The 13,382-nt window shown below is 32.1% G+C and overlaps 1 protein-coding gene across 5 annotated transcripts in view; it reads right to left on the bottom strand.

The window, feature by feature from the left end:
• The window catches only part of LOC106057000 (pecanex-like protein 1), a 34,028-nt gene that overhangs the window by 13,359 nt on the left and 7,287 nt on the right, over positions 1–13,382 (bottom strand). For all 5 annotated transcript variants that reach the window (XM_056024259.1, XM_056024261.1, XM_056024262.1 and 2 more), the window contains exons 11-28: positions 13,138–13,292; positions 12,892–13,018; positions 12,442–12,774; positions 11,945–12,098; positions 11,443–11,475; positions 11,159–11,330; positions 10,707–10,817; positions 9,611–9,702; positions 8,198–8,337; positions 7,454–7,577; positions 6,035–6,133; positions 4,593–4,743; positions 3,610–3,745; positions 3,164–3,341; positions 2,841–2,949; positions 1,811–1,940; positions 1,233–1,291; positions 612–827 (exon numbers count right to left, since the gene is read on the bottom strand). In XM_056024259.1, coding sequence (XP_055880234.1) covers positions 612–827; positions 1,233–1,291; positions 1,811–1,940; positions 2,841–2,949; positions 3,164–3,341; positions 3,610–3,745; positions 4,593–4,743; positions 6,035–6,133; positions 7,454–7,577; positions 8,198–8,337; positions 9,611–9,702; positions 10,707–10,817; positions 11,159–11,330; positions 11,443–11,475; positions 11,945–12,098; positions 12,442–12,774; positions 12,892–13,018; positions 13,138–13,292 — 2,519 coding nt within the window. The remainder of the gene's footprint in view (positions 1–611; positions 828–1,232; positions 1,292–1,810; positions 1,941–2,840; positions 2,950–3,163; positions 3,342–3,609; positions 3,746–4,592; positions 4,744–6,034; positions 6,134–7,453; positions 7,578–8,197; positions 8,338–9,610; positions 9,703–10,706; positions 10,818–11,158; positions 11,331–11,442; positions 11,476–11,944; positions 12,099–12,441; positions 12,775–12,891; positions 13,019–13,137; positions 13,293–13,382) is intronic.

Below are 13,382 nucleotides of genomic sequence, written 5' to 3'. Positions count from 1 at the left end.
ACCTAAGAGAATATGGAAATAAAGATACAAGTTTTTGATGTACCTAAGAGAATATAGAAATAAAGATACAAGTTTTTGATGTACCTAAGAGAATATGGAAATAAAGATACAAGTTTTTGATGTACCTAAGAGAATATAGAAATAAAGATACAAGTTTTTGATGTACCTAAGAGAATATAGAAATAAAGATATAAGTTTTTGATGTACCTAAGAGAATATAGAAATAAAGATACAAGTTTTTGATGTACCTAAGAGAATATAGAAATAAAGATACAAGTTTTTGATGTACCTAAGAGAATATAGAAATAAAGATACAAGTTTTTGATGTACTGATTATGATATCATTAGTTTTTAAAATTGTCTCTACAACTATTTACTAAGGAGAAACAAAGTTTAACATGTTTTCATTGACAATGAAACTTTGAACAAAATCTTAATGTAGGATTATCACTAAATTGTACACATACATTTATTAATACTTAAAATCTTTTTTTAAAAACTCAAAACTATAAATATATCTCTTCATTACTTCACAGTTTTATTAAGACTAAGCCACTGCCTAAATTTTACTAAAATAATTGCTTCTATTTATTAAAAGCCTAAATAATTACCTCTAAACTCTAAACCTCTAAGCTGAAAAGTGACAAGTCCATTGCCCACTTCAATAATGTGCACCAATGCATTCAAGTAGTCAGAAGCCATGATAAAACAATCTCCCTGAGTGTAGTTCCCCCAGCGACCAAGCAGCAGATCCCCACATAGACTGTGCTGCAGTGATCTAGTCAAATGCTCATAAAATATGGAATTCAAGTTATTGTCATCTGCTCCTAAAGGTAGGAAAAAATATATAAATAATTATTATTATTGTAATAATAATAATTGGACATTAGACACATCAAGAAAAAAAAAAAAAAGTGCTCAACTTCAAAAGTTATTTTAGAACTCTATTACATGTCTACAAAAGTAGGTGATAAAATATGAAATGGGGATAAAACTAAACAAAAATAATTTAAGTTTTTTGTTTAGTCTATGTAGGACATGATGGTCATTTGATAACTAATCCTTTTGGAAACACGAATGGCATATGCCTCGAGTCTTCACAACTTAAATGGGTACTTGATTGATGAAAGAAAAATCAGTTAATTATTGTGCTGAACATATAATGCCAACACTAAATGAGCCAAAAGCTCACAAAAAAACTTGTATATTTTCCAGTGAAGAAATAGGGTTACCTGGATTTCTTTCTAACTGAGATGCCAATCTTGTGTTGGTGTGATCAACACGTTTGGTGCTGCAACAAACAAACACAGTTAGTGCTTTTGAAGGTTTTACAATACACTAAGAATACATGCAACATTTTGTTTCACCTAGCAAAATAAAGAATAAACAATAATTATAATAAACCTAATCTAATCTAATTTCAACAAATCTTACATCTACCTGGTAAAATCAATCTATGATGTGGCTGAGTTGAATTTACTAAATGAAATCAACAGAATTTTTAACATTATGTTTTTTTAAATTTTTAGGCACTTATTGTGTGTGTTCAAAGGATAATAATCAATAAAAGAAAGAAAAATAGAACAGTCAGGGTTAGATCATGTTAGTACTTGTATAATTCTAGCTACCTTTTCCTCACTGTTCCTTTCCATAAAAGCCAAAATCAATATTTCCTATACCATGATTATTTTGATTTCTTTGTGCTAACTCATTGAAAGATGTTTATTGTCTTGTTATACTTAAAGATATCTTAAAATTAAAATAGTAGATAGTTGGTTAAAGTCTTAAGAAGATGATGAACTAAACCTACTTGTAATCTCTTTCCCAAAACTTGACTGGTCTAACATAGGATGTAAAAAATATGGCACTTCCTAGAAATGGATTTAAGGGGGTAGAGAATAAAGCAGACACAGTGGCTTGCAGGAATAACATTGCACTATCTGGGCACTGTTAAGGCAAACATTTCTCAAGATGCAGTTTTGTTGTACAGTTTTCTAGTTAGACAAACAAAATGTTGTTCAAATCAGTATCACTATACTCAAACCATTTCTATGGATGCAGTGTAGTTTAATTCAATGGTAATTGAGTTGAAAGCTATCACCTACAAGTACAATTTACTTCGGATTATTATAGAGTGTGTGTGTTTGTGTGTTTCTATGGTGATGGTAGGAAGAACAAACAACTAGGCTATTCCATTCTTTAAAACTGAGAAAATTGGTTCCCTGACATCTCATCATACGAGACATTTCATCACCATAACATTTCATCACTATAACATTTCATCACCATAACATTTCATCACCATAACATTTCATCACTACAACATTTCATCATTGCATAAAGTGAATTTTGCAAACATAAGTACATGTAGGTGTAATTAAGTAATTAACATACTGACCATAACCTTATCCCTAACCCTAAATGATGAATTGCTATAATGATGAAATGTTGCAATGATGAGGTGTCTGGTCACCGAGAAAATTGATTACTAAATGTATTCACATTAACAAACTTCAAAATATACCCAAAGAATTTATTAATAAACGTTACAAACTAGTAAAGCTGCTTCATTTAATTTGAAATTAAAATTAAGCTATCCTTAAAATAATAAAAACTGTATTCAGATAAATATTAATCATCTAACGTGTTCAACTCATCTAATCTGTGAGAATACATCTTTGTTCATCTAACGTGTTCAACTCATCTAATCTGTGAGAATACATCTTTGTTCATCTAACGTGTTCAACTCATCTAATCTGTGAGAATACATCTATGTTCATCTAATGTGTTCAACTCATCTAATCTGTAAGACTACATCTAACACAGCAGAGAAAGGATATGAGGTACACTGAAAGGCTGAGCAAAGGCATGGAAAGCTGAGCCCCAGGTGATCTGCCATGGAGCAATGTAAGTGATGATAAAACTCAGTTTCAACATGAAATCACAAAACTGAAAAAAACGTAATATATTCACTGATAAAACTAATTGTTTAAATAGGTGTAACATCTAAATACAATTTAAACCAACAGCTTTGGTATATTCAAACTTGAACTAGCAAACAAAAATGTTTCAAAGTACAATGAAGAGGATGAAGAGATTTTTCAATATGTACAACAAAAAATTAAATTTCTTTAAAAAAAAAGGTTGTCAAAGAGTTACTTACCTTACAGAAAAAAATGGAAATAAAAAAATAATCAATGAGGAACGTCTCTGAAGACCACCTAAAGTCATATTTGAAGAAGAAATATGTAAAGGCAATGATCAGGTATTGTCTAGGAGTATCAGAGAAGGCAAACCGCAGCATTTTGAGACTGCAGATTAGGATGATAACTGGTCCAGCACTGAACAAGAAAACAAAACAGACATTAACTTTACTGCTATAGCAGTACAGTGGCCTTATACATATGTATATACAGAGGTAATATTTTAGTGGCCTTTTATTTACAGAGACTATACTGTACAGCCTTCTTTTTAATTTCATAGATTGCCTCATTTAAACTATATACATGTTCAACAAAAAACTTAGCTACTTGTCATTTTAAGATGGTTAAGTAAAAAGTATAGCAACATTTAAAGTTTTTAAATGGATGCGGTACAATAAAGACCTACTAGTTTCCAAACTTGCAAATGATTATTGGAGCAGATGTAGTGGTTGCACATAAACAGACAACAGTATATATAATATTCCTTTCAAAAAACCTCAGGCCTAGGTAGAGCTGTTCTATCCAAATAACTTTTGGTGGTTCTGGGAACAAAGATGTACATAAACTAGAAGAACATACACATTGATTTTTACAATAGCTGATAATGAGGCTATCCAAAAACGAAGGCTAATCTTAAAAAAAAAAAAAAAATAAGTAACTCTATAAGAGTACTTCCTGTGTTGAACAAAAAGGATGTATTGACATGTGCACATTTACCAAATTATAATACTTTATCATACTATTGTTTATTATCAAAGTGGGTTTTCTCCACTAACTAAAACCAATACCTGATACACAACATACATTGTTTATTATTTTTCATTATATATTTTTAAAAAATATATATATTGATTATTCACTTGCAAAAAAAATGTTTACAATCTCTGTATTTTGTTATGCACCTTATAAAAAAAATGTGTACAATCTCTGTATTTTGTTATGCACCTTATAAAAAAAATGTTTACAATCTCTGTATTTTGTTATGCACCTTATAAAAAAAATGTTTACAATCTCTGTATTTTGTTATGCACCTTATAAAAAAAATGTGTACAATCTCTGTATTTTGTTATGCACATTATAAAAAAAAATGTGTACAATCTCTGTATTTTGTTATGCACCTTATAAAAAAAATGTGTACAATCTCTGTATTTTGTTATGCACCTTATAAAAAAAAATGAAGGAAAGAAAATGACTTTGAAATTTACCAAGTAAAATTGATGATGATCTCTTTTGAACATGATTTCTAACTAAACCACATTATACATTTTGTTTATGTCTAGGTGTGATAACAACTACTCAAACCAAGCCCTATGTCATGAAGCACACTATAGCAGTTCCTCCTGACCCAAGTGAACAGAACTATATCAGTACTGTTATTATCCTACTAACCTTTCACTTCATAATACATCCATTCCTTACTACGTAACAAAGGATGGGAACAACAAAGCCAGGGCATCTCTTTTCTGGTTTGAGGAATAATGTAATGGACAAGGAAACCAACACTGGCTGCTAACAGGTACAATGCATCACTGAGGTCAGGCTGAAAATATTAAAAATTGTCATGGGTTTTCTTTATACATGCACATAACAAACTCAAATAAAACACCTTGAACAAAACAAAATCCAGCTGGAACAAAGACATAGACTAAATAGACTAATTAAAAAAGCATCGTATATCACTTGAACACAGCTACCATCTCTTGAAGAGCTTTTTCATGAAAGATGCCTTTGCAAAACACTCGCGATTCTTAGAGACAACCTGCACCCATTAAACCACAGTTACATCAGATCGAACTGGTCATCTCCTTTCCATTAGGACTAAAACAGAAAGATTTAAAAACTCCTTTATCGCACTTTCGGTCTGAGTGTTACAAGGTCATTTGTCGTCATCGAGAAGTACATAGAAGTCTAATTCATAAAGCGCTGGTTGTGAGTATGTGTTTCGTGTGTGAATGTTGTTCGTATTTGCATCTAAATTATAATTGTACAGTAGCTACGCTGAGATAGTCAATTGTAGTCAAACTGAATTTCCATTTGATTGGACCAATAAAAATCATCTTATCTTATCTCTAATCTTATCTTATCATGACTAAAAATTCTGCAGGAGATGACCCCAGCTGACTATCACTGACATCCACCACTTAAATAAGAAATGTATTGGAAAGGGGGGGGGGGGGGGAGAGAAGCAGAAATATCACTCCAACTGCAAGAGGTGTGTAAGTCTTAGAGACTAACATAAAATAATGATGGTCCTGGTCCAACTCTCTCCTTAACTACAGTATGCCAACTATAAAACTAAACCAACTAAAACTGCCAGACAATTTATTTTTGGCTTCTAAACATCAAAATAAGCAGCATTTGAAGCAGCAGCACATGCAAATCTGGTGTGGTACCAGAATATGCTGATCATGGTCATCAAGCCTGCATACACCAGGATCTAAGATATTCAAAGACAAAGAATTGCATGAAAAACAATCCCCTGAATAGTTCATCTTAGTATAGGGCTAGTCACAAAAAGTAGAAGTGTCTGACAACAAGAAAAATTCTAAATATGTTTTGTTAAGAGTCAAGTTATTTTCAAGACCATGAAGATATTTAGGCAAGTGAAGCTGTTTTCATCTATAATTTAGGAGTGCCAAATGCTCTAGCTCTTTAACCATCAAATCCATACATTTAAATGAAGAGAGCAAAAGAAAATGTTTTTATAGGTGCATCTTCAGATTAAAGTGTGATATAAAGTGGTGAATTTCCAGATGTTTAATGAAATCTGTGTACAATATGTGTTGCAATGGAAATTCTTCATTTGTAAATTGACTCAAACCTGATTTTACCTGAAGTGCTGGACTTGTGAATGCAGTGCTGACATGAACAGCAAATGTCAAGATAGTCACTGCAATGCAGACCAACACATCAGACTGTAACCGCTGAATCTAAGACAAAAAAAAAACTTTCTAGAAATGTCACTCACAAAGATAAAGATTAGTATTACAGAACATAAAATGTCTCTTTATCAATTGTATAGCAAGGTATCAGAGGTATCTTCAATAAAGTCCAGTAGGGAATCAGGGAGAAGGTGCCATTTTCCCATTGATAGTTAGAAAGGCTTTTATTCAAGGAATAGGCTTGGACCTGGAATTCTTCACCCCAAATCCTGTCTGAGGGCCCCCAGCAGTAACGGCCAAGGACCGAGTCAAGCATATGATCACCCCCCCCTTCCCAGAATGAGTGACTTAAGACTAATTAAATCTTCATGTGTATATCAATATTTTTTACAACAAGCCATTCCAATGCAGATACTATCTTTTATGTACAATGCACAATGGATGCACAATGGATGCGAAGTAAATTATCTAAGAATTCAATACATTCATTTTTTTTTAAATATCAAAAGTTTTGTTTGTTCTACCAATGCTTTCCATAAACCTGCTACTAAATCGTGGGCCTGGGGACATCAAACCCCTTCCTGCCATGGCTGCTATACCACTGCTCTCTATACAAGGTCAAAAAATACTATTTTTATTGTGACAGATAAATATTACCAGATAAAAAATGTGATGCCTCAGAGATTTTTATACAGATATAAGTAATAAAAAAACTGACAGCTAACACAGTGCAACAGAATTAATAATACAAGAGCAAAACTAAAAACATGAAAATAAACAAAAACACATTTATAACCAAAAAAAAATATAACTTAAACTCAAAAGCTATTTGTTTATTCTATCTACCAAGGCACATGTATATTACTATACAATGCAGCATGGTTTGGATTGCTAGGAATTTATAACAATAACACTTGTTGTTAGCATAGTGGTCAAATAAACACTAGAATCAAGAATATCATCTAATTCTTTGTTATTGAAAGTTTTGATGTAAAACATTTGGAACACTTCATTAAACATTATTGATATGTTTGTCCTACCAGTAAGTTGTGAAAGAAATTATAGTACAAGTTATTTTGTCCTCTTATATGTATTCAAGGAAAAAAAAAAGAATAAGGGAATAACTGTGGGGGCCCAGAGATCACTTTGATAATGGACCAAACACAAAAACTACAAATTTGCTTTTTGTAAAAATAATTCTAATAATATTTAAAAAGTATTTTTTTTTCTGCAGATTTTAATTTATTTGCTTGTTAGTTTTTTTTACTAATGTAACAGAGACACATCAAATCAAAACTCACATGACCAACAGTTACATTTTACAATAAATAGAACATCATTGCATTTTCTGCATGATAGTCTACTTACCAAACAAGTCTTGAGCTTGGCAGGCAAAGGATCAACAAGTTCTGTAGTTTCCCCACTTACTTCTGTTTCTTTTTGTATTTTGATCTCATCTTTTTTATGTGTTAAAACTCCATTCAAAAGCATCCTTGAGAAAAACATAAAGTCAGTATATTATTCCAGACATAGTGTACAGAATTTATTCTTTTAAAAAATTGATAATACATTTAGAGATGTCAGTGACATAAAAAAAGAAGCTTCATTTTTGGAATTTAATTGGTAATTATTTTGTTCAGGCCTTAAAGAGAAACTTACTTAGATTATTGTTTCACACACACAAAAGTACATTTCTGCTTTCTTTTGTTCCACAAAGGAGTTGAACAAAAAAAAACAGAACCAAAGAGGGTGAGGAAAAAGAGCTTCTTAATAACATTTTAAGGGGGAATTTCATTTTAGTAAGTTTTCATAGCCAGATATACAATGCTATTATGAAGCAAACTTTTCAAACCGGCTGGACCCAAACACAAGATCAAAACCAAAGACTTAGTGCTTAAAATATTAAAGAATATCTCATTTGATAGTCATAGTTACAAACTATAATGTTGTTGCACAATAAATCGTTAACCGTTGGCCAAAGAAACAGATGACCTTAACATCATCTGCCCCATAGAACGCAAGGTCTGAAAGGGAAACTTTACTTTTTTTTTTTTTACAAATCTATCTACATTTTTCAAGCTACATCAAAAGGAGAAAAAACTTTTCACTTACCATAAGACACCCGGATCACTAGCAGATCTACTTAGGTGGTAAGCTGTGGACACAATGAGACCACAGAGAATGGAAAAAGGCACATTCTGAGCTGCTTCCTCAATATTACTGTCACACTGGTACTCTGAGCCACCTATGCCCTAATCAGAGAGCACAATTTGTCATTTGAAAGACTTTTTGAAGAAGATACAATATTAACAATATCTAAGATGCTGATCAACATTAAAGTACAAAACATGACAGGTCAAAGTTGAAAGAGATGTGTCAACATGAAGTTTATTCCTAAATTAGCTTCTCAAAGATTCCAGATTCTATATAGAACAGTTAACATGTAAAGGGAATTAATTAGAAAGAAAAAAAGTTTTTATGTTCTTCTTTCGGAATCGAAGCCATTGCCATTATATACATATATATATATAAATTCTGCACTCCTCATTAATGTTTGGCTCGAAAACAAACCTTATTATATAATATATATGATTGAAAGTAAGGCAATGCTTTTTTTGTGACATGCGTACCAGCACCTTTTTCAATATTGGGAAAAATGATTACTTTTCTTGAATTTTAACATTTACTCTTAATTTATTAGTAGTTAAAAGTTAGGCAATCCATCACTGAGTACCGGCACCTATTTTGTTACAAAAAAAGCATTGATGTAAGGTATATGTATGCATGAATGTATGTATGTTTGTATGTATATCCTGCATAGAAATCAAAACCGTTTGATCAATCTTGACAAAACTTAGCATAAATGTTCCTTAGATCATGGCATAGACCATAGTTCCCCTTTCAGACCTTGCGATCTATAGGACAGATGATGTAAAGGTCGTCTGTTTCTGTAGCCCACGGTTAACGAGGGTGTCATGTGGCCAGCACAACGACCAATCGCCTTTACTTTACCCAACTAATGTCAGGTACCCATTAGAGCTGGGTTGACTCAGAGGCGGCCAAAGATCTCGAGATAAAAAATCCCAGTCTTCACCAGGATTCGAACCCAGAACCCAGTTCAGAAGCCAAGCGCTTTACCACTATGCCTCCTTGAGGAGACTGAACGAAACTTGTTTCAGGGTCCACAAATCTGTCTGATCAGTCCAAAAGTGTTAAGCTTTATGTTAAGTCTACTTTTGTGGATGTATTATTAAAATGTAGTTGTATTGTGTGTTAATAATGTGTGTGTTCAAAGATGTCTACTAGGAGACTTAATTTGTTTTAGTTCATGAGAGGACTTGTGTTAGTTCTTCAGCTAAACAAAGATTCCCCAAGGTAACTTTAGAATTTGAGTCTTGAGATTTTCAAAAACACCAAAACATATTCCCCTCCCAATGCCATTGAAACAATTATAAATATAACTACCAATGCACCTCTGATACAGATAATAGATACACATGCATGTACTAATTATTTAACATTTACCTTTAGTGAGGCATATGAGAATCCATATAAAATAAGAAGGGCCATGCAACTACGGCATACACAGTAAAAGGAAGTGAATAAGCTGGTAGTGGCTGAAAAAAAAAACAATAACCATCATGTCATGCAAATTAGCAGAACCATCAACTACTTTCACAAGAAAATTGACTCTGCTTCCATTTAAAAGAAATAGTTTCTTAATGCTTTTAAAATTCCTTTTTTATTTCAGCAACAAATAAAAGAGAAAACAGCAAAAGTCTATCTCAATGTTTACATTCCCAAAATGCAGTTTTAAGCTTGATTAAAAAAAATTAATTTTAAAAAGTTTCTACTAGATTTTGTTGTTACTGGTATTAGTTTAAAATGTATTTTTGATATTTGATATTTTGGCATATCGGCACAATTTAGGCCATGTCATGCCCATAATCCTCTCAAGGGTTACTTCCCCTAAAAGTGCTAAAAGTTACACTACTAAGTTATTAAAAATACGGTCCACTAACAACTCAAATAGTAAAGATTTTTATAATTTAATAAATATCTGTTGTAAATATGTATATATTTACAAGTACTTTGCCCGATCTCAACTCAAATATTAGTAGTCAACCCCACCTCCCAGATAAAGCCCAGTATTTTCCTGGATAGCCTAAGTCCTTAATCTCAGATAAAATATTCTATCCTTGTGTTCTAAAAATGTTTTGACATGTTCAACTTAAACAATACAATACTCTTGAAAATCTTGCACAAAGATAATAGAAAAATAAAAGAAAGATAGTAACCATAACAATAAAAAGAAAAAAAAAATTCTAGAAATATTGAAATCAAATAAAATTTGCCATTTCATGAAGGCAGCAATTAAAATTTTTAAGGATGCTTTTCAAAATATACATAACAACCGCAGAGAATGTCATTTATCTTCTAACATTTTTTGTAAAGAAAAAATTAATTATTCTGTTGAAAAGATAAATATTTTTTTGTCTTTTTGTATTAATAGCTACAGTGCCACCAAATAATCAAAGATAACAATTACTTATTTAAAAAAAGGTTAAGTTGTCTATTATTCCTACTAAGCTTAACTAAAGAATGAGCATGCTGTACTCACCATTGCCACCAAATATATGCATGTCTATTTGTTCTAACATGTACATTAGAAATGTTGAGACTTGAGGCAAAAGTCCCAGAGTAAATAACACAGGAAAAAATAGGATAAATACTGAAAATACAAGAAACATTCAGAGAATTGGAAAAACAGTATAAAAAACAACAACATGAAAATGCTTTTTAAAATGCTTAAGTGGGATAACACATACTGTTTAAGCAAAAGTTAGTTAATTTTTTTTTCTCAGTCATCTAAAAGCAGATGGTCACTGTTAATATTGTCAACTGTTGCTAATATAATCAAAAAAGCTCCATTTTAACTGCACCAGGACCGCTTGAAAGTAAAACCATTCTGTTCAACTTAAAACTGTCTATAAAGATACCTTTTGACCCTATTTTATGCTATTTCCTGTGAAATATTAATTCTAAAAAAATGAAAATCAAAGATGCACTTACTTTTGAAAAAGTTCTGAAGGAATGTCAGAGCTGAAGAGATTGTGAATGGAATGCCATACAGATAGATGGGTTTGTTGTGGACTATATGAATGCCATACTGTAGAAGAAGAACTATGGAACAACACACACAGAAATAGAAAGGACGGCTAAAGACAATCAGTCGATTGTAGCCCTGGGGAGACATTGTTTTAAGACCATAAATATTGGAAAAGCATAAAATTTAAATAAAATTTGATTGACTTTAAAGTAACATTTTTTTCTTTTTCTCAGCTACTGTAACTTACATGCATTGGTGATGCGGCATCAGGCTGCACACTCTGAAGATAAACATTAAAATTGATGTGTACCACAAAAAGTAAAAATAAATTACCCTTTTCAGACAGTTATTCATTAAAGTTGGATAGACTTAGAGCGTCCTAAAAAATGCTAATTTAAGCCTAAGACCCTCTCAAGCCCAAAGCTTTACCACTGTGCCACCATTACCCTAGAGAAACATACATATAAATGTTATATAATTTCACTAAATGGTCAAGCAGTTGTTTGCCAAAATCTTGAATGTTTGTGAATAAAAAGTGATTTGAGGACATTAGATAATCTACTAAGCTCTAAAACAAAAAATATACATCATGGGAAAATAAAGGCTTCTAGTCTTAGTGCTGGCCACATATTGTGCCCTTTACCAGCTCTTAATTCATTCAATCTTAAAATTCAATGTAGACAAGATTTGAAAATGAGCTGAAATAAAACTAAACAGATACCAAACAGTGAGAAAAAATAAGGTCCCACCTTTAGCAAGCTATACTGACAGCTGGCCATGATGAAACAGAAGAGGAGAAGGAAGAAGTCATGGTAGAAATCTGAGGAGATCATCATGGCGCCCAGTGCACCAACACCAACAGCCATAAGTATGGAGATCACATTTTCTATCACAGATATATTCCTTAAAGAAAAAGAATGTTGCAAATCAGCAAGTTTTATGAGGTCTTAAAAATATTTTATTGATAATTAAAAAAAAGAAAAGCCAGAAAAAAAAAGCTCATTTAAATTTTATACCAATTGATTAAATTGAAAACCTAAATAAAAAAAAAAGACTCTCTACTGGATAGTACTTATTGCATGAAACTAATACTAAACCAATCCATTAACAATCATTATGAAAAGTTAATCAAGCAAGAAATGTATAGAATTAAAAATCTATAAATAAAAATAAAAAAAATAACTCTCTCCTCAAAATCAATAATTTGTAATTAATAAATTAATTAAAATGACCATTAAATCCTTACCTATCTAATGCTGCTAAAAGTGCAAGACGATCAAAATGTATTTTTAGAAACTGTTTTGTGGGCCATAGCCAGAATTTGTAATAATGCTTAGGTTTAGGAGCACTGCGACTGGACCGGGTCTTAGTGTGAGTCGTGTCACTGTCTGTGGATGAGTTTGAGGCGTGATTTCTGCGCAGTATAGACTGTAATGTCTGTAGAGTGTGAGCATCATTGTTGATTTGAAAACTGGTCATGGACCGCATGTCAGGTCGAAGGTGGATACTGGGGCTCTCTATTTGAGGGGATTCCTCAACAATAACCGTAGAGTTAGATGCTATAGAGGAAAGTGACCACCTGAGTAAGAAATAGATGAAATACAAATGTTCCAGTAAAACGTTTAAATGAAACACTTCACTATGTAAGCATTGGGACTCATGAAAAATGTTTAACATAAAATAAGCTTGTACTAACTTGTCTGCCTCATGAGGGTGACGTCGCCTCTCAACAGAGCTGCTGGCATTAGTATTCATATTTAAGTCAGCTATGTTTAGTGCAACACCAGAGCTGTTCTCTCCAAAAGAATATGACATCCAATTGCCTTTTTAATTTCATGAACAGAAAAAAAAATGGTGAATTTTTTATTTTTTTTAACTCTTTAACAATTTTTTTAAATCTTACTTAAGCATTATTTTACTTTAAACTAAAAAAAAATCTTACCCTGTTCATCCTGAAACCAGTGGACTGCACCATCTGTTGTGTCATCATGGGATGTAGCCAAGTGACCATCCTCGCCAACCATCTGATTCAATGCTGCCATTGGAGGAGACTCTGAGTGTTTCTTTTGCTGACTGGAGTGGCGCCTGCGTCTTCTCCTAAAATATTATATAAATGGTTGGTTATGTTTCTTTAAACCATAGAAACAAAAAAAAAAGTAAGTTAGCAAAAAAAATATACAAAATATA

The sequence above is a fragment of the Biomphalaria glabrata genome, chromosome 3 (assembly GCF_947242115.1).
Source record: "Biomphalaria glabrata chromosome 3, xgBioGlab47.1, whole genome shotgun sequence".
NCBI lineage: Eukaryota > Metazoa > Mollusca > Gastropoda > Planorbidae > Biomphalaria > Biomphalaria glabrata.
This window is presented reverse-complemented; position numbering and strand designations above follow the sequence as displayed.